This window comes from Clarias gariepinus, chromosome 12 (genome assembly GCF_024256425.1).
Source record: "Clarias gariepinus isolate MV-2021 ecotype Netherlands chromosome 12, CGAR_prim_01v2, whole genome shotgun sequence".
NCBI lineage: Eukaryota > Metazoa > Chordata > Actinopteri > Siluriformes > Clariidae > Clarias > Clarias gariepinus.
The window spans coordinates 11304422-11326382 of NC_071111.1; the positions used below are offsets into that span (position 1 = coordinate 11304422).

Sequence of the window (21961 nt, forward strand, 5' to 3'; positions counted from 1 at the left end):
CTGCGCTTAAGATGAGAGAATGCGAAACACTTAATCCTTCTCTATTTCCTGCTTTCACACATCTACTGTATCAGAGACCACTGAGCAAGCATTCAACAGGTTCTGAGATTGTTCGGCTAAAATGTTAAAAATAATGTTTTGTAACATTCAAAAATCATCTACTTCATCTAAATCATCTTTTTGTTTATTGAAGTCAATTCAAACTTCTTCAAATTTCAGCAGAACTGAGAAATATTTAACCCTAAACATTGTTTTAAGGCACTTTATTAAACACTACCCAAGCTGGTTAATCCATTTGTAACAGAAAAGCATGCATTTTTTTTGCTATTTCCTGTGTTGCTTGCTGGTGAAGTTATTTTTTGGGGTAGCAGGGAAAGCCGGGTGTCAAAATGAACACCAAATCCAAATCAAACTGCCATATCTCATAAACCGGCCATGGTACAGTACAGTGACTTGGTAACTTGGTATTAATACTTGTTATTAGATTCTAAACCACACAATACCTGGTTTGATGTGATGGGGCACAATTTATTGTATGACCATAATTCAAACTATTCTCATTATTTGAATATGATCAATATTATTATGTCTTATGTATTAGAAACTTTAGAATTTTTATTAACACATTTTAATAAAAAGTATAAAAAGTAAGTCGAGGCTTACACTCTTTTTGAGTGAGGTTTGCATGAAAACCATAACACTTAGTAAAACACTCAAGTAAGACATTGCAGAATGCTTCATGAATGCCAGAAAGTTCCTTCAGCTGGAATGTTTTGCTAAAGCCGATCAGTGGGATGCTTATATTCTTGGCTACATTTGAAAATGCAAAACAGACAAGCGCTATTACACAGAGGATTATTGTAGGACATTTTCAATCAGTCAAAACAGCCCATTTGCAGTTGTGTGTTCTGTGTGTTTTAGGGCTCCTCTGTGTCTGTGCAGACTGGCCATTTAGTGATGAGAGAGAGAGAGAGAGAGAGAGAGAGAGTGACAGAAGGAGAGAGAGAGAGAGATGAATAAAGAACATAGCAGTATTTTAGATGGTTATGGGCGCTACCTATTTATTTAAGTCAGAACAATGGCGCACTTCAAACCACACGCCAGCCCCTGACCCGGTTTTGGCCCCAACCTTACTGCCAGACAGCTCACTCACATCCTCTCCAGTGCTTAGCAGGCAAAGTGTGTGGTGCGGTTTTGTTCAGTGTTTGTTCAGTGCCAGAGTTCACTAAGCTTTTGGAAACTTGGACGTTCGCTTAACATGCTGGTTTCAGTGTCGCTCTGAGACTCTAGTTTTGCTTCACTATGCTTGGCGCAACCTCTCTTTTGCCTAAACCTCTCTTCATATATCACGCTCCGGCTGCAGGTTTGTGTCTGTATCCTCGGTTACGAAGCTGTGCGCCAGGCTATGAGGGCGTTTTGATTGACAGCTCAGGACAGGCGGTTGAGCGGAAGCAGACACCCGCAGAGTCATTCGACTCCCAAAGACACCAATAGGAAACATAATCAGTGTAGCAGATAGCCCCCAAAAGACAGTATGTATGAGTTGGAGTGATTTATGGCTTAGAAGCATTACTCGAGGCAACAGTGCAATCAGTGAGCTAACGCCTAGCATCTATTTACCTGGAGATAAATACAGCTGAGTGCAGAGGTTTACATCCCCCAAGGATTCTGGTCACATGAACTCCACATGTTTATAATAATGCATTTTGACTTTGTTAAATATATATATTTCCTTGTCATTTTTTAACAAAATATTTTTCATAGGTTTTTTTTCCATGTGTTCCATTTGCATTTGACTTGTCAAAATAAATATATAATTTGTAAGTCATTTTATTATTTTTGAGTGTTTTATTTATGAAGTTTTATCAACGTTTTGCATAATAACCTTTTGGCATGTTTACTTGAGCTGTAAAATTTCACGGCACACCATGGGTGCATGTTTTTCACGTTATTGCATGGTCTTCATCACATTCTCACATGCAAAATATATAACGTGAATTTATCCAAGAGATAGAAATGTAGCTATATTATATCATTTTATTTATTCTACAAAGCTAAACATAAAACCTGGCTGCATCCTGAAAAACGACAACAACCCAAAATCTGGCAAAATCACCAGAAAATCCAAAAGCTGTTCAGAACTTAATGTATATACTGTACATTTTTCTTTTTGTATACATATTCGTTAGTGTGTCTAAAAATTCCCGATTCTTTGCTGAATTCCTCTTTTTTCAGGCTGTGAAAAAGTGCTGGCATGATATCCCAAGGCGGTCCTGCTTGGAGAGTGTGTGGAAGTGTTTAATTACTTCTGAATGTGCCCTGGACATGCCAGGCAAACCGCAGAGAGTGCTCGAAGCATGCCTCTGGCCACAGAGCATGCAGCCAGACACTGCTGAGACAGAGCTTACCTCTCCTCCCTAGTGTCCTAGATTACACACTGACACACAAAGAGAGGGAGAGAGAGAAGGAGAGAGAGAGAGGGAGAGAGAGCGCAGGATATCATTAATATCACTAATGGACTGGGCGCTACAGCAAGAACGTCTGTGGTTGGAGAGGACTGGGGGAGCGGCCTTAGGTTTTCTCATAGCAGAACTAAAAGTTTCTTAGTTGGGACATATTCGCACAAACACACACGGACACACAAGCCATGTGACATTCAATACTCCCAAAGTGCTTTTCTATAGATATTGATATTCCAAGACAGGTGCACTGTTTCCTGTCACACAGCACCCAGTGTCCAGTCCGTAATCAGATCCACAACACGAGACACAGGTGTACATACTAACGCACACTACCGTCTATATCATCTTTACATCTGCCTCATAGAAGAAATGATATAGTTAAACCAAATAAGGGCTGATAAGATTTAATTGAACGGAACAGAGTTCAGTGAAAAGGTCAGGCCTGATGATTAGGTCTTTCAGCAAAGAAAGCAAATTTTCTGTCCAGATGCAGAGAACACACACACACACACACACACACACACACGCGCTTAACTTCAGTCTACTTTTTAATCCAAGATAACTATCCTTAGAATAGAAGAGTAAGAAATATGACATTGGAAGAAAAAAAAGAGAAAATACATTTAACAAACCCTTTACCAATATACAACATTTTCTGTTAATTTATTTCATATTCTTTTATTACAATAAAGATAACCGTTTTATGATTAAGTACTGTATTCCATTCACTCAGTAAGTAGAATGTTATATGGGACATATATACATACATGCATACATACATACATACATACATACATGTCTGCCTGTCTTAACTCTCTGCCTAACTTATTAATACAAAGAAATAACATTTGGTAAGGTTGAGTATCTAAGGCCTTGTTTACACCAGGCGTCAGACGAATACACCCCCTATTTAAAGAAGGTTATAATTGTTCATAACATCACTTTTACTTAAAATTTTGATTCGAGCCACTGCTGTGGATATGTTAGTTCTACCGACCCGTGTTTTATGTCATAGCGGCGCTTTACATCACTGCTTCAATTAGCGACACGATTTCTGAACATATGAGAACATATGTGATTTTAACTTCACGCAGGAAGAATTACCATACAATGATCCGAGTATTTAAGTATTTGAAAACTTTGTAGGGACATTACGGTTAGTTCTGTCTTCTGCATACTCTGTGTATTTACGTTAAACTATCGCGTTGACTGGCTCTATTGAGCGCTGTATTTATCAAAAAATACCTTTTAGTCAACATTTTGATTTCATTTATGGCGCAGGTATAACTTCAGGCAAATACGGAAGGACTGCAAAGTTCCATTAAATTATTTCGAGCCAGTTTTGCGGGATGCTGTGACAAAATCGACTGGACAGGCATAAAGACAGACATACAGTCATACAGACAGCAAGAGACTGATTTTGGGTCCTCCAACGTATGAAACATAATGATATCATTAAAAGAGCAAGGTCTTATATTAAACAAAACTTTTTTTCTATTTATGTAGAGTCCTTCATTTTCTATACTGCTTTATCCTGTCTACAGGGAAGCAGGTGGCCTGGAGTATATCCCAGGAGACTGAGGGCACGGGGCGGTGTACACCCTGGACAGAGTGCCAATCCATCACAGGGCACACAATGGACAATTTAGGAACACCAATTAAATACACCAATCTGTATGTCTTTCTTTGGACTGTGGAAGGAAATCGGAGCACCCAGAGCAAACCCACCAAGCACAGGGAGAACATGCAAACTCAAATCAAACCCTTGACCCTGGTTGTTCGAGGCCACTGTACTCAACAATACACCACTGTACTGGCATATATGTTCCCCTTCACCAGATCCTGCTGTTGTATGTGTAGGAAAAAAAAGAAGTTTAAAAAACAAACTTGTTGAAGGTGGAGCTAATTCAAAGGCCAAATAATTTAAAATATTAGCAATAGCCACTTAAAATTAATATTGAAAATCACAATTTTATAGTTGTGACAAAGACAACAATAACAGTTCTAAAAATGCTTTTTAATGCATACTATGGCGGCACGGTGGCTTAATGATTAGCAAAGTGGCCTTGCACAGAATAGGTCGGGGTTCGATTTCAGCCTTGGGTCTGTAAAAACCCTAAATATCATTGATATTATTGATATCATTAATCCTTAGTACGTTGTTTTGGGAGTAGCATCCTTGGGGACCAACAAATTTTTTTTAACCTCATTATTTATATTCAGAAACTACTTAAATATACAGATTTTCCAATTACAATCACTATCATTTAAATGACTCTCTCTCTGTATACCACTTATCTTCTACAGGGTGACGGGAGGCCTGGAGCCTATCCCAGAGCACTCGGGGCAATAAGCAGGGTACACCCTGGAGGGGATGCCAATCCAACACAGCGCACAAACTCGAAACACAAATCAAATTGGAAACGCCAATTAGGCTAATCTGCATGACTTTGGACTGCACCAAGCATGGGGAGAACATGCACACCCACAGACACGAGGTGGGGCTTGAACTCACAGCCCTGGGAATGAGATAGTGCTCACCACCATGCCTCCATTCAAATTGCATTTGTACTTATTAATTTATTGTATTTATTCAAAAAAATAGAATGTCATACTTGTCATACTTCCTTTATATAGTATAATGAAAGAACCCATTGAAGAACCCTGGAGTAGGGAGAATTGTGGCATGGTGGCTTAATGATTAGCATTGTCTTGTTGCACCTCCATGGATGGAGGTGTGTTCTCTGGGTGTGGAGTTTTTACGTTTCTTCCAACCATACAAAGACATGCAGCGTAGATTGATCTGTATTTCCAAATAGGTGCATAAAGAAATGTACGATTGTGTGTGTGTGAGTGTATCCTGCCTCATGCCTTTAGTTCCCTGGGGAAAAAAGTCCCAGTCTCCTGCGGCCCTACACAAAATAAGCAGTGTACTGTAGATAACAGTTTAACTGTGGAATAGTTGCACTGTGTCCTGATAATTCATTTTGAGCAACAGCTTTATACTGATCAGGGTCATGGTGGAGTCGGTAGGCACTGAATCCTCCTCCCATATGTTTATGGCAATTACGAGGAAAACCACACAGACAGAGAATCTCCACACAGACTGCAAACCAAATGCAGACCCCAGATCTGTGAGGTAGAAACATCCCATTCATGGAAAGTGGAATGTGGTGTAAGATCTAGTGATCTCTCTTTCTGTTGCGAGCCCAACAATGCGGAACAAACAAATACACTGACACAAGTAAAATAAAAGAGAGTCAAAAAGGAAGACAGACTGATCTGATAATGTAAACCTCCGTGGCTTGTTGGTGAAGGCCAGGACAGACTGAACAGTTCAGAAAGAGTGTGGGAGAGAGAGAGAGTGAAATAGGAGAAATAGAGAACAGCACAAATGCCTCCTTGTATAATAGCTTCCATCCCTGAAGCCTGGGCTGGTGCCATCCGGCACTTCCTTTGTCAACAAGCGAGCAGTCGCTATTACAGCCCTCGTCCAGACTGCACCCAATGTCTATTTCAGAAGATTTAGGCTGAATTCTGATGACTCAGAGTGGCTCCCAGTTCCAGCGCCATCCCAATCAATCCCAGGATGGCGCTGGCCGGGGTAATGAGTTGGGAGGCCCTGCATAATTACTCTGCAGTGAGTAATTATCAGGTTGTTTCACAAGCTCTTTAAACTCCTCCGCGCATGCTGGTTGGCTAGGACTCGGCGATGGGGTTGCCCTGTTAAATAAATCGACGTCTCTGTGGGCTGTGCGCGCATGATGCTGCCTGCAGGGGGCACTGTTTTCATTTCCACTAAGAGGGAGCCAGACATTGAGAGAAGAGCAATACGAGAGGGGTTGCTCTACTTATGTGAAGGCATTACAGGGTGGCTGGGGGGGGAGCCTTGTACCTGTGTGGAGTATTGAGGTTGATTTAGGAGTGTATTGGTGTGCCATGTATAACGTGTGAAACAATGCAACGACAATTTTGACAGGAGCAATTTTCAGCCCCTGCCAACAGGAAGAGCAGGGTGAAAAAAGAAAAGGCTGGTGGAATAATTACAGGGCCAGCAGACAGACGAGAGTATCCATCACCTGGCCATCGCTCAACAGCCGCACTTTTAGGGACGGTTTGACAGGCCTTCCTCTAGGGAACGCTGCCGTTACTGGCTGTCACACAGGATACAAGCCATGATAAATCTGCGTAGTTTGTATGCGTCTGCGAAGAAAAAAAGAGACCAGCCTTCCCTGGAGAGTGTGTTCTCCTCACGCTTGTTTAAGAGCGCGTCCCTTGAGAGTGGCTCGGCACATTTATTTGGCTTAATTACTATGCTGTATTCATGGGGGGGTGTGCGAATGAATGACACTTCACTTAACGACCAGCCTTGTCTGGCCAACTACTGTCTGCCGGCTCCTTTCATTAAGCCACTCTCTCTTTCCCTCTCCATCCCTCCATCCGTCTCTCTCTCTCTCTCGCACTGGCTCTTAGACAGTGTGTGGGTGTGAACGCCGATCTGTCACTCCGCGAGGCATCAAAAGAGCCATCAAACACCTGTGGTCCACTCAATAAAACACACACACATAACTCTATCACCATGGCCAGGTGTCTAATTATCCTGTATCCTCACATCTCTATCACCAGAAACACATCCTGATCTCCATCCTTTCTCGAATTCATTCTCCAAAGAAAAACTGTGTATGGTTGTACCAAACATGGCACCAAAGTGTGTGTGTGTGTGTGTGCCTGTGTTCAATTTGTCAATCCATTTAGCCCTTTTGGATGTGTGAAGTTATCCGCCACTTACCTTATACTTCACCACTCCCTCTGTGCAATATCAAAGATGAATGGCAACTAAAGTACCAGACAAGGCTTATTTGTTTCTCCTCTTTTGTTCATTAGAAAGCAGCTGCTTTGATGTCAGAACACATTTCCCACAATCTTTTAGGCCATCCTTTAGGTATTAGCTCAAAAAGGCATTTGATTGGCTACAGGTGGACATGCACCTTTTTCATATTAAAGCCTGCAGCCTGTTTTTTTTTTTTTTTTCCCTTCTCTGGAAAAACCCATGCTGGAGCGCGGATCCCGACCACATTCCAGCCTGGTACACTTAAGGTTTTATGTATATTTACTGACTTTCGGCGAATTTTAACCAAATCATTGTGCGCATGTGTGTGATTTCTCACACCATCACATTTTTGGGGCACTTCAGATGACAGGCTAGGCGATCAAAATAACTTGCGCCATCTATAAAAGTAATGAGAGGGTGTTTTAATGGCTCGTGCTGGTGGAAAGCTATGCTTTGGACTAACCTTACAATCAACACCAATGCTGGAAGACGTATATACACACCAATGTAAGCTTTAAAAAAAATGACTGTGTGTGAGAGAGAGAGAGAGAGAGAGAGAGAGAGAGAGAGAGGGTGAGAGAGAGAGATTGCCACCCCATATCAAGTCATATACTTTTAGCCGTGTGTCTGGACAAAGAACCGCAGCGGCTTGCCTAGCTGACAATAAAAGAGAAACGGCCAAAAATATGGCAAAAATGCTGGTGCCTATTTTCATTTGAGATGAAAGAGGCTGGCTCGCAAAAAAGACGTTGTGCTAGTTTTTGGTTCTCCACAGTCTCCATGTAAAATAGCACTCTGTCCCAAGAATAATGTTTCCTACCACCGCTACCATTCACGTCTGTTTTCTCACACTACAGCGCATTAACAGTAATGCAGTAATGATGGTTTATGAGGGCATGAGGGCACTTCCACACTGGCTATATATGCATGTGTGCACTTAAATCCATGTGACTTTTTATTGTTATTTTTTTCGTTCCCTTTTAAAGCCTGAGCATAGAGCCATTAAACTCAACAGCACAGGATCGCTGAGCGTCCATTCGGGATCGTTACCCCAGGAGACAGCTCTTGGTTATGCGTGGCAGCTATAAAACAGGGGACCGGGCACAGAGTTCAAACCTGAAGAGAGATCTCAAGACGGGCCAACACATACGGCTAAGTTTCCCTGAGACCTCCCGGAACATATGGAAACAATCTGTCAGAGCGAAATGAGAATAGACGATCGTAGGGCAGCGAAAGAGAGGGAGAGGGAGACGGAGAGAAAATAGACAGAAATGAAAGAGTAGAGAGACAGAGTGGAGCTGGTTAAATCAGAGAGGTAAAAATATAAAGAAGGGTTGAGTTGTACAGACAGAGGGAAGGATGTATACAGATCTATGATGGTTAGATAGATAGATAGATAGATAGATAGATAAATGGTCATTTGTAAGTTCTAATAGAAGCACATTCAATTCAGCATAAAACTCACCCTTATAGGACAGCCGGAGCCGTGGAACGGTTCTCTTGGGGTTCTGCAGGGCCACTCTCCCGGGCAGAGCCGCCATGCCCAGCAGGACTACAATCCCTAGCAGGTAATCCATGGTGCTGGAGCGCCGGTCTCCAGCCCACGGGGGGCTCCCGGCCCACAGCGCCCAGGGAACGGTACTTCCCTCCTGGGTGAAGATCTCTGCAATCGCTCCTCTCCTCTCTCTGCGCTCCGCGGCAGATCCAGATCTGTGAGCGTCTCTACAGGAGGCAATCCGAGTCAGATTCCCGGTGAGGCAGGCAGGAGCTCACATGGCTCCATGTGGCTGGGAATGTAGGGGGGGATGAGGTGTGTTGGGGTTGAAGGTGTACTCCTCTTTGGCTCTAGAAGGCGCTGAGTGTGAATCTGTGACCAGGGACTGGAGACTCATGGATCCCGTAACACCCACACTTCACAGTCACTCACACACACACACACTCGCATACACACTTCTGGTCCTGTCCACTGCACGGGCAGACTGAGAGGGAACGACAGAGCACTACACCATCTACGAGAGTGGAGGGGAGGGGAGGGGAGGAGAGAAGGGAGGGAGCGAGGGAGCGCAGCTGAAGGTGGAGGAGGGGGGTGAGCGAGTGAAGAAAAGACACCCTTCTGAACAGGTCTAGCGCTGTCTCGGGCTCCTACTCGCTTACTCCGACTCTGAGTGTGCCTTTGTATACTCAAGTGTTCTGTATTTTTAAGTCCATTTATGATTATTTATTATTCATTTTTGATAGAATTACTATTTTAATTTTTAAAAAGCGTTAAGCGTTGTTTTACAACATTTTACCGTTTACTTTTCAAAATGTATTTCTTTTTTACTTTTATGTCTTATTTGTGAATTGTTACATTTCTGGTTTTCTTTCATGCTTGAATTATTTACTTTATGAAATTATTAATGAATTATTAACACTCTTCTTTCTTAACATAACCTTCTGGATTATTTTCATTGTGTCTTTCCTTTTTGACTTCTTGATTACCTAGGTTAAACTTTCTTTCTTTCTTTCTTTCTTTCTTTCTTTCTTTCTTTCTTTCTTTACTTTTTGGCTTATTTACTCCTTTTTTATTCCTCCCTTTCTTCTTAATTAATTGAATATCTAGTGTTTCTGTGGTTTGATTTTTTCTTTCTTTCTTTCTTTCTTTCTTTCTTTCTTTCTTTCTTTCTTCACTTTTTGGCTTATTTACTCCTTTTTTATTCCTCCCTTTCTTCTTGATTAATTGAATATCTAGTGTTTCTGTGGTTTTATTCTTTCTTTCTTTCTTTCTTTCTTTCTTTCTTTCTTTCTTTCTTTCTTTCTTTCTTTCTTTCTTCACTTTTTGGCTTATTTACTCCTTTTTTATTCCTCCCTTTCTTCTTGATTAATTGAATATCTAGTGTTTCTGTGGTTTTATTCTTTCTTTCTTTCTTTCTTTCTTTCTTTCTTTCTTTCTTTCTTTCTTTCTTTCTTTCTTCACTTTTTGGCTTATTTACTCCTTTTTTATTCCTTCCTTTCTTCTTGATTAATTGAATATCTAGTGTTTCTGTGGTTTGATTTTTTTCTTTCTTTCTTTCTTTCTTTCTTTCTTTCTTTCTTTCTTTCTTTCTTTCTTTACTTTTTGGCCTATTTACTCCTTTTTTATTCCTCCCTTTCTTCTTGATTAATTGAATATCTACAGTAATGTTTCTGTGGTTTGATTTTTTCTTTCTTTCTTTCTTTCTTTCTTTCTTTCTTTACTTTTTGGCTTATTTAGTCCTTTTTTATTTCTCCCTTTCTTCTTGATTAATTGAATATCTAGTGTTTCTGTGGTTTGATTTTTTCTTTCTTTCTTTCTTTCTTTCTTTCTTTCTTTCTTTCTTTCTTTCTTTCTTTCTCAACATTTTGACAATTACTTTTTTAAATTAAGTTTATCATTCTATCTCTTCCAGCTTTTATTCTTTCTTTTAAAAGCAAAAGTCTCTCTGTCTCTTTCTCTTAGACACACACACACACACACACACTGAAGACCGTGTTACTGTAAAGTGTTAATTTTACAGTAGATTAGGGATGGAATGTGATGGAATGGTGTGATGAAGCCCTACGTGAAGCAGAGTTACTGTTAAACCATAAAGCTTCTTATTATTTATTAACGAATTGCAGAAACACTGTGCGATCAATCAGAATAAGGAGCGTCTTTGTTAACGTTTTAAAGTTCTTCTTTCTATCCTGACTTGGTATTTTTTTTCCTTCTTTAATTCCTAACTGAATTATTAAATTCCTTTTATGACTTCTTGACTCTCTTTTTTCTTTTCCATTCTTAAATTTCAGTTTTACTTTCTTTATATCCTTAAATAATTTTTTTATGTAATTGTTATTTCTGTCTTGACTTTGCCTTTTTTGACTAGGTCTCTTTTTTTCTTTCTTTCTTTTTTGCTTGCTGCTTTCTTGCTTGCTGGCTTGTGACCGAGTAGATCCTTTTCACGGACCCACATATGCACGCCTCCTGCTTGCGTGAGCTTGTCCACAAACATCTGATCACGCTGGCCACAAACACTCTCTTTAGTTGTTTACACCAAATCCAAACGAAGTGTCGGGAGAGATGAGAGACAGGCCGTATACATCAACACCTCCAGAAACCCACAGCGATCTCTTCCCCTGCCAAACATCCTGGAACATTAGCGAGGTTAAGAGCAGCATGAACTGCATCGATCAAGCAAAGCCGAGGCTTTCGGCTGTGAGCGAGATGTGTGTTCCTGTCTCTCTGTTTGCGGAGGCTGGTCCAGTATTGGTGCTTTGTGTAATGAATGACGTCTTAATAAATAATGACGTGGCAGCATGGGTATAAAGGGAGAGAGGATACCGAAACGTCGTATCTGGGGGCCTTTCAGCAGCCGGGCATCAAAAATAGCGCCGAAACACACAAAGATTCACACAGGAGCTGTCACTGTGGAGATGTCTGTCACTCAGAACTGTGTCACTAGAGCTGTGTGTGTGTTTGCGGCCATAGTATAAGACCATCTGCCACACACACACACACACACACACATCTCACCTTCCGCTCTTCTCATGAGGGCTTCAAAAACTGCACATTCTCTTAGTTCTTCGTCACATCCTCACACTCTGATACACTCCATACTGTATATCATGATACGTGCGTGTGTGTGTACATGTATATGTTTGTGTGTGTGTCAGCTGAAGGTGGGTTGTTAGCGTGTGAGTGATGTCCCATTCACATCATTATCTCATCAGGACCGCCTTGGGCCATTTCCTGTTTGGTGGGGGGCGCAATTCCTGTCCGGGTAGGACGTCATCCTAATATCTAATCGCCCCCACAGGTCAATCCACCCTGCTCACTGATTCAGCAAGTATCAACACACACACACACACACTGGGATAAGGGCTGTGTAATGGGAAAAAACAAGGAGAGGAAAGACAAGTGGAAAAAAAGACAAGAGGGAGAAGAGAGATGTGTTATATTCGGTTGGCACCAGACTACACACTCGCCTCTGCTCACATCCTCTTTACGCAGCGATGAGAGCTCTGCCGTTACAGCCTTCTCACTCGACAAATACTCCAGCTTAATAAGTGTGAGAGTGTTAGAGAGCAGGAAGAACACGGAGACTCTTCTCCCTATGAAATCACCTTTAAAGTTTACAGACTAGTTAAATTATTCATTTAAATGTTTCTGGATTTCTGTTATGTAGAAGAGCAGTTTCAAGAAATCAACTCCTGATATACTTTGGAAATTTGTAATAATTTATAGTTACGAACTGGGTGAATTGTGTGGAAACTGACATGAAAATCAACCAGAACGATACCTAGTAAATTTTCCCAGGATAGCATGGGGAAGGATCATGTATGAACAAAAAGTACATTAGTGGTAAACAGTGGTGACCTCACTACATTACACTGACACCTTGTGTGTTTCTGGTTTAAAATGATTAAGAGAGAATGAGAAGAAAAATTAATCAAAGAATGAGAAATATAATAAATTAGGTACCGTAGATACAGAAGTGAACAATTAGTTTCAAGCAAACTCACCCTTGTTCCTTTTTCATTTATAATACTGTACAATAAACTCAAATAATTTATGCCTCAGTTAAAGTAATCTGTAAGTTGCATGCCAGAAACGTTTATCAAAATATTGCAAATTTAACTTCTGACATACTATAGTTCAATGAAAAGGAAGCTACGATATGTATCACAAAAAATAATAATAAAAGGTGTCAATCCCTCAATAACAAGACATACACACTACGGCCAAAAGTATATGGACACTCGTTGTACACGTAATTATATTTATTTAGTTTATAACTTTTCACTATATTATATGTTTTATAATATTATATTTATATATATATTTATAATAAAATTTAATAGCTCTAGAACTTGTAGAATTGGCGACCTTATTTTCATGCAGGATGGAGCACCACCCTATTTTGCTGTTACTGTGTGTGCGTGGTTACACTGGCATTTTCCAGAACGTTGGCTGGGACGACGCAGACCCCATGAATGATCTCACTCCATGTGTTTTTTTTTTTCCCGTGGGGCTACACGATGGAGGAGGTTTACAGGACAAAGCCTCGCACACTGGAGGACTTGGAGGCACGAATTCAGGAGGTTCTTAGCAACATCACAAACGACTACCTGCAGAAGAAATTAGTTGACACCACTGGTGCCTTTGTTGAAAGATGTTGAAAAGATTTGCTTTCATTTTTCTATGCAATAAAGTATATGTACAATTTGTTTCAATAAATTTGTATTAGAAATATGGACTTTATTATCCATTTTTAATGCATAGTTATTTTCACACACCCTGGATTTACAAAAGTATTAAGAGAGCATATGGCCTGTATTATACTGTAGTTCTCTCTGTGCACAAAATAGGTAATGTCACTAATTAGTTTAAGCCTATCTAGCTGATGAGTTGTACTAATTAGAATCAGTTGGTTTAGTTAATGGATGGAACCAATGTGTCTCAGGAATTTTACTTTCTGAAGCCGGGGCGTTTCTGTACATGATATTCAGGGAGCAATCAAGCAGGCCAAGCAACCAAGTGCCACTAGAGTACTGCAGACGTCTTTTTGACTCTATGCATTGCTGGATTGAGCAAGTTCTGACAAATGATTGACTTCATACTAAATATTGATTGTTTTTGAGCAATTTCAATGCATTAAAAAAACAAAGTATTTTTAATTATTGAGTTAGTACAACAATAAAATTTTACTTTTGTCTCAAACTTTTTTGCCACCACTTTACACCCATATTTGGGTCGTTCCCAATATTTTGCCACAACGTTTAAAGTACATAAGTGAGATATAGAATATTATTAGTCGCATATGAATTTTTTTTTTGTCTGCTGAAGCATTAGAGTTTCCCCTTACTGGAACTAAGAGGCCCAAACTTGTTCCAGCATGACAGTGCTCAAGTGCATCTAGACATGATGTGTTAAAGAGGGAGTGGAAAAACTTAAGTGTCCTGCACAGAGCCCTGACCTCAACCCCACTGAACACCTTTGGGAAGTATTGGAATGCTGACAGCACCCCAGGCCTCAGCACCTGACCTCACTAATGCTCTTGTGGATGAATGAACACAAATCCCTAATCTAGTGGAAAGCCTTCCCAGGAGTTATTATAGCATGGAATGGGATGTCTACCCAGAACCGATGTGTGAGGTTTGTCGGGTGCTAAACATACGTTTAGTATTTTAATTTGGCAATAAGTTTTAGTTAAAAGGCTACTTCTTATAACTATGGAAATGACAAAATCCTTCATGAGATGAATAGCACTGCCTGGGATGGTAAACCATGGATGTTTAAAATGACTCAAAGCCTATACATTAACGCTGATTAATACCTAAACAGGTCACAGATCACAAACACAATCAGCTAGACATCTCTTATTTGTAACATATCAGAAACGTATCCAGAGCCTTTGTGTTCGCGAGTCACACAGCATTACATTCACCGACCTAAACTACTGCCATGTGTGATGTGTTCATAGCTGCCTGTAAGACAAATCAGTAGTAGGGTTCAGTGTGCACTTGTGTCTACTGTCGTCAGCTGGACTCTAGGCATATTAATCACAGGAGAAGACGCTGAGAATGAGCCCGGGATGTGTTGTGAGACTGATGAAGCAGCATCCCGAGAGCTAGAACATCACTATCGCTCATACTATGAGCTCAGATAGTTTTAACAGAGATCCCTTTAACTGTCTAGAGAAGTGACTCACTCAGCCTCCAGGTCATTTACTATTAACCACATTTTATTATATGTGTTATGTGGGTTTTTTTTTTTTTTTTCCATGATTAGAGTGTCCTTTAATGCTTGTAAATCCTAAGGTTTTAGTATTTCATAAATTTTTAACATAGTGTCTAATAAAACATTTATGTTCATAATTACAAACCGTAACATTTTTACAAAAACGTTTTTTTTCCTGGTGAAGATTACATTGTACTCCTGAATTATTAGTCTATAGAATAAGCAAATGTTGTAACTAGTACCTGCATGAGAACTTTTTTGCATACTTTTAAAGTATTCTCATTACTCAATAATTATTTATAAAATCTCGCTTAAATTAAAGGAAAATTAATAAACTAACATTATTTTTTTTTGTAATAAACTGACATTAATTTCATCAAACTAAGAAGATGCAATTTCATGCTAAACATGACTTGTGGGAAACTGTAAATATTTTAAATGTGTTTAATGTTGCAGGACTTTAATGTATATTTCCCTAAGCCTATAATAAATGACTTTTGGGGAAAAAAAAAAATGTTTTCAAGCATAAGGTGCTAAATGGATTCAGTGGTGGACAAAAGTATTAAGACAACCATATGCCACATATTAAGGTTCTCCCTGTGCACAAAACAGGTGATGTCACTAATTAGTTCAAGCCTACAGTATTTGGCTGCAGAGATGTGCTAATTTGATTCAGCTGCTTTAGTTAATGGATGGAACAAATGTGTTGAAGCCGGGGTGTCCACCTCTGCACAAAAATGCCTAAAGCTAGGGAATTCTCAAGTGAATTGCAAACTTCTGTTGTAAGTAAATTTCTGTAAATAATCCTCAGGAAGCAATCAAACAGGCATGGATTGAGCGAGTGTCACCAGAGTGTCTTTCTGAGTTTATGCCCAACCAGATAAAGCTGGTTTTAAAGAAGAAAAGAAAAACGTAAATCTTGATTGTTGTATTACAATACAATAACAAATTATTATTATTATTATTATTATTATTCTTATTATTATTATTATATTAATTATTGAAAAAAAATTGGAAATGTCATTAAAACGTTGACTCTCCATGTGTAATTACTTAGCCACTATTGTATATTAATGATTGTATTTTAAGGTAAGGTTTTGTATTTTTAAGTAATACTGTACAAAAAAAACCTTCTAAATATTTAAAGCCATATTGGATATCTAAAGTATGCACTTATCTAAGTTGGTGCATGATGTTTGTTTAAAAATTTTTTGTCTCCTTCACATAATTTTTGTAAACATAATATCATAATATCAGTAACACACAAACCCGTTTGCAAAACATGCTTTATAAGCTCTACTGGAAGCTGAATGTCTGACACTTGTCTCTCTCTGGTCTCTGAGAATTTTATGGCATGTTAGATTCACTTCGCTCCACTTGCCCTTTGGCACAAAGGTAAACTGGTGTCCTAGATCTCTCATTTCATCAGTGGCACATAGGTCAGAGGTCAATGTCTGTTTTATAAAGAGGGTCAAGCCCTCGCCTTGTGCATAATGAAGATTTGATAATCCCCCCATCCACCCACCACCCGAGTCCTTAAGTCCCCTTCCAGGCATATTTACACAATGAATCAGGACAAAAAAAAACTTCACATAGCAATAAACATGCAATCAACCGAATAAACAGTTCCAGCTTTGGGACAAGAACGCTGTTTTAGTGTAAACAGCAGCTGAGGATGGATTGCCTCGAGAGCAGATTAATTTGTCTGTCTGCAATTTGTTTCCATCTATCATATTCCCTCGGAGTCTTTTCTGCAGATGCCTCTACTCTGACAGTGAGTCAGCGCTTTATTTTAGTTTCAGGAGAGAGTCACTTTGAGGGCAAAGAAAGAAAGAAAAAAAAAACCCTTCTGTGTAATTCTGTAAACGTGACAGTACGTATCTTGACAGGACTTGCCTAGCAGGTGATGTGACATACTGTAAATGGAGAAGTAGGAGATGCGTAAAGGATAAGTTCTCTGGAGATCAGATATTTTTTAGGCACTTTGCACAGCATGCGTGTGACTGAATGTCCAACTGCACACCTGCTTCTACTTGATTCTGACATTTTAGGTTGCTAGTTAGCCAAATAAACACATACAACAGCTGCGAACTGCATCCATAATGGACCCAAATGACTTGTAAATGCTGTGTGAAATAAATGTATAAACATGCGCATTCTGTATCATCTCATCCGACAATCTTGAATTAAAAAAAAAAAAAAAGCGTTCTAGAAGGACAGATTTCTCTCCAACAACAAAGGAAAATTCAGCACTTAACACTACAATGGACGTTTTGACTCTAAACTCCTGATCAAAGGCCACAGAGTTTATTGGCGGATCAAGCTCCCTATGAAGCGTTAGTGATGTGGAAAGGTAGCCTGGCTATCTGAGGAGGCTGAACTAATCCAAGTGCCAAAAGGTCCTCTTTTAAATCTTATGTATATGTAAATGCGGAACGTCGTCAGTGAATGCCCGCGCTGAAGAGCTTAACTCGAGATCGTCTGAGACAACAGAAAAGCGCTCATTATTCTCTCTCTGTAACCCAATCAGGAAGCTTAGGCAGCAGAAAATCTGCCTTCCCCCCTTCCCTATCAAGGTGAATGGGAGCTCAGAGGGACAGGCAAAGAGATTTACCTTCCTCACTTAGCCGGTGTAATTAAAATGTAACTTAATCAAATCAAGTGCTGTGTTTCCCTGGGGAGGAGGGGGTAATGATGGCATTCAAGGCATTATGGTCTTGTTTTGAGATTAAGAAAGGCTCCTGCTAAAGAAAAAAAAAAGAAGGGTTCTTTCAGGGACGCTTAGAAAGACAATGCAAATGCCAAGGCCCTTTACATAGTCCAGGAGTCAATAAAAGTTAGGACAAAGATACATTTATTTAGGACTCGATTTACACATCTTTTTCTTTGTAACCCAGAAACCACCTCTTCACCTTACCTTGTTGTGCAGGAATAATTTTATCATCAGTGTAATTCTAGCCATTTTTTAAAAATGCACATACCCAATCTATTTGGATGTATCGAGATGTTTTCACTTGATATCAAAGTGTTAAGATCAAAGAGTTAGTATACAAATCAGTTATTGGTATTAATAATAGTTTTAGAGAATATCAGGCACTAAAGGCGCAGGCGGATGCAAGTGAGACTGTTCTTTATTACAGGCTGTGAAACAAACCCTCAAAACAAAAGAACAACAACAGTGATTATGGCTACTGAACACTGACTATGAACATGAGCTGAAGTGATAACGATCAAAGACAACAATAATGCCAGACTAGAACTTAAATAATTCAGGTGTTATGTGATCAGTAGCAGGTGACATGCAACAATAACAACAACAAAAATAACCTCCTCCTCCACCTCATCCTCATCATCATCATCATCATCATCTTTATTCAAAATTGCTTTTTATTTTGACTAAAAATCTCAAAGATCAGATGATGAAAACATGGCATTTATGGTATAAAGTGTATTAAACAATCATCTAATTTACAAATAAAGTATGTCTATGTACAAATCCTAAGTACTATAATATGAATCATAAAAACATTAACCGAAAAAAATTACCAGGGCGTTTTAAAAAAACGATCATTGAATTGAACACGTTCATAGCATTCCAAATGTTCTCTCCCATCATTATTCCACAATTTATGGGTGATGTAAGAAAAATACTCCATTGCCTGAGCTTTGACTAGACTAGCGGTCAGCCTGCCTATTTATAGCATTCAGCGTTTTAATGCTGCTAATCATCAGCCTTTGATTAATTGATCAGAAGTTTTCGCAGTTTGTTGATCAGGGACATTCAGGTGCCCTGAATGCCAATAAAGAAAGACATAAGCAATGGTCTTGGTTTCAAAAAGTTATAAAACCATTTCCAAACAATTTGGAGTTCAACATTCTACAGTGAGAAAGATTACTCACAAGTGAGAAGCATTCAAGGTATTTGCCAATCTTCCCAGAAGTGGACGTCCCAGCACATTCAACCCAAGGTCAGACTGTGCAATCCTCAGAGAAATACCAAAAAAAAAAAAGAAACCCAAGAGCTACATCTCAGACTCTACAGGACTCACGGAGCATGTTAAATGTTAAAGTCCATGACAGCACAATTAGAAGATGTCTGAACAAGTATGTTTTTTTTGGATGAGTTGCCAGGAGAAAGCCTCTTCTGTCTAAAAAGAACATTAAAGCATGACTGGGGTTCACAAAACTGCATCTGAACAAACCAGAAGGCTTCTGGAACAATGTCCTATGGACAGAGTAGAGTTGTGTGGCCTTAATGCCCACCACCATGTTTGGCAAAAGCTAAACAGCATTTTAGCAGAAAAACCTTATTGTTACTGTAAAGAATTCTGGTGGAGGAGTGATGATTTGGGCTCAACAACCTTGAACTCTTTGCCTGCTAAACCCCATATGCAACAGGCTGGGATTCTGTTCTGATACCTTTCCATGATTAGCTTTTCTGTGTGATTGGACTGGATGGGCTAGCCTTTGGTCCCTACAGGCATAAATGAGCCTTAAGAGCCTATGATCCTGTAATCGGTTTACTGGTGTATAATTGATAATGAGTGTTCTTCAATTTTCCTGAATTTACCTGGATGTGGATATTTATGTGGATATTAAAAATATTGTCATTCTTTAGAACATACAAATTACACATAAAAGTGGTGACACATTTTCTTATTCAGATTTTCTGATTTTATATATAGTATCCAACTTATTATACTGTATGAACAGATATTATATTGCATCTTACACCTCTGAAAAGGAAGTTCAGAATGTGCGTAAATTTGAATTAATGGTTCATCAACCATTTTGAGCCTTTATTGTCAGAAGACATTCTCCAGATTTATTCCCAACTACGTGCTCTTGTTCCCTCTCTGTATCCCTTAATGCGAACAATAAAGTGGAGAAACCGAACTCTAGCCCGGGGTAAATTTATTATCTTGAGAAACTCTTAGAAAACTGCTGTGAGTTTACTTTGCAGGTTTGGGGGTTTGTATATCAGTGTTATAAAGCACCGAGCACTTCAGAGCTCAGAAAACTGACACACTGATGCTGGAGTCCATCGTGGACCACCATTAAAAATTTACAGACTTTTGAAATGTTTTAAAAACTGTCCGCTATAGCAGTAAGGTTACAACTAGCTGCTGAAATAATATCCAGAGAGAGAGAGAGAGAGAGAGAGAGAGAAAGAGAGAGTTTTAACTCACTTTTGCGGTTGCAATTTTTTTTTTTTTAAACTTGAGTATCTGTAGTTAAATCCTTTTACTGCCTCTACTCAGTGTATAAGTGCAGTACTAAATCTGCTTTTCATTTATAGATACCTGTTCACTTTTCATGGATTATGTGCAGTAATGAAAAGACTACAAAACACACTGACTTGAGTAACACTGACACAAGGACTGTTATTTTAATTTTTCATTTACAAAATAATAATTTTAATAATAAATAATATTAACAACTTTAATAATAATTTACAAAATAAGGGAATGAGGGAATTAGGTCTTCTAATGAAATTATGTTTTATTATTGTTATGAATTTAAATTATGTTATATTTATTATGTACAGATTCATTCTTTATAGTTGAAACATACTGTACTGTATAATCAATAGATTTTTGGACAATTATGTTAACTAACTGAACGTCGAGCTCTGCTGAAGAGAACATTAACCTTGAATATCAACAGCATAGTAATAAGGTAATGTTTACTAGGGTTTCAGTAGCTTGAATACTATATATGCACAAGAGTTTCTCTCAGGCACATTGATATGTATCCTCTAAATCACCTGAGACTAAACTCTAAGTGACCTTGCTATTTAACAGTTACTAGAGTTTAAGCATTGAAGCAAATTATAAATAGGGGGTTATTGACTGTGCTATTTTGACCTAATCAAAGGAAAAAAATGCAACCAGTAAAAAAAAAACATGAAATCACATGAAATGTGTAAGCAGATCTACATTTCTTGTCTTTTTTTATTATTTACTCGTCTTAGGTACATCATAAACATTTGTAGTTCCGTAATTTCCCAATCTAACAATTACAATATATAGCAAAATAACAATGGTTTCATAGCCATAATGCATGTTTACATATAAAATAAGTAATATGGTAAGTAAGATCCTTTAGCTAGCTACAAATGTCATGTTAATGTCTTATTTTTTCTAGTTACATAGTTTTCAAAGCAAAGTTTCAGACACTATCCTGAGCCAAAAAAAAATGCTATAATTATAATGCTCTTTAATTGTAAAAAATTTGCAGATCATGTTTTTGGAAAGGATAACGCTGAAGATATTTTTAATGCTGTAAGTAGTTTAAAAAAATAATAGGAATAATATTCTAGTTAATCAAATAGAATAATTTAAAATAGTCAGACTGACTTGTAAAAATTAATATACAATGTTGGAATAAAGAAATGAATGACAAACTAGTTAGAGGAAACATTATGCAGTTTTATAATATCTTAAACATTAACATTCAACAAATTCCAAATGTAAATCTTTTGATTGGTAAACTCCGTCTGTTACTATAGTGGTGACTGTGTCCATTATCACATTAGCACAACTGGCTAGCACATGATTCAGCCAAATATCTTTCTTCTGTTTTTAACACACCAAGAGTGAATGAGTGCAGTTGCCATTTGTCATCGATTACGTGTGCTGTTACACTGATGTAGTTATGGTTACTTTCTGATGTCCAGTGGTTTCCAGTAGGGCCAATAAAAGTAGATCCTGCCAACCCCCTCATTTCTTAAATTTTATGTACTCTTGTAAAAATAGTTCCTCTTAAAAGGAGCTTGAGCGCACAACTTTGGTTTTATCCAAACGTCAATTTAAAAGCTTTTTATAATAAAACTTTCCTTTTAGTACACCTAGTGATGTTTCCTCAGTCATCTTATTATCCACGTTAAATGTGCCATTATTACACACAACCGCGATGCGATTATGGGAAGCCATTGGGGTCAAACTTGGT

At 38.7% G+C, this 21961-nt stretch overlaps 1 protein-coding gene across 1 annotated transcript in view; it reads right to left on the reverse strand.

Moving 5' to 3' along the window:
- The window catches only part of sema3aa (sema domain, immunoglobulin domain (Ig), short basic domain, secreted, (semaphorin) 3Aa), a 39728-nt gene extending 30476 nt beyond the window's left edge, over positions 1 to 9252 (reverse strand). The window contains exon 1 of the mRNA XM_053508457.1: positions 8759 to 9252. Coding sequence (XP_053364432.1) covers positions 8759 to 8870 — 112 coding nt within the window. The 5' untranslated portion in view covers positions 8871 to 9252. The remainder of the gene's footprint in view (positions 1 to 8758) is intronic.
- Positions 9253 to 21961: the final 12709 nt, after the last annotated feature.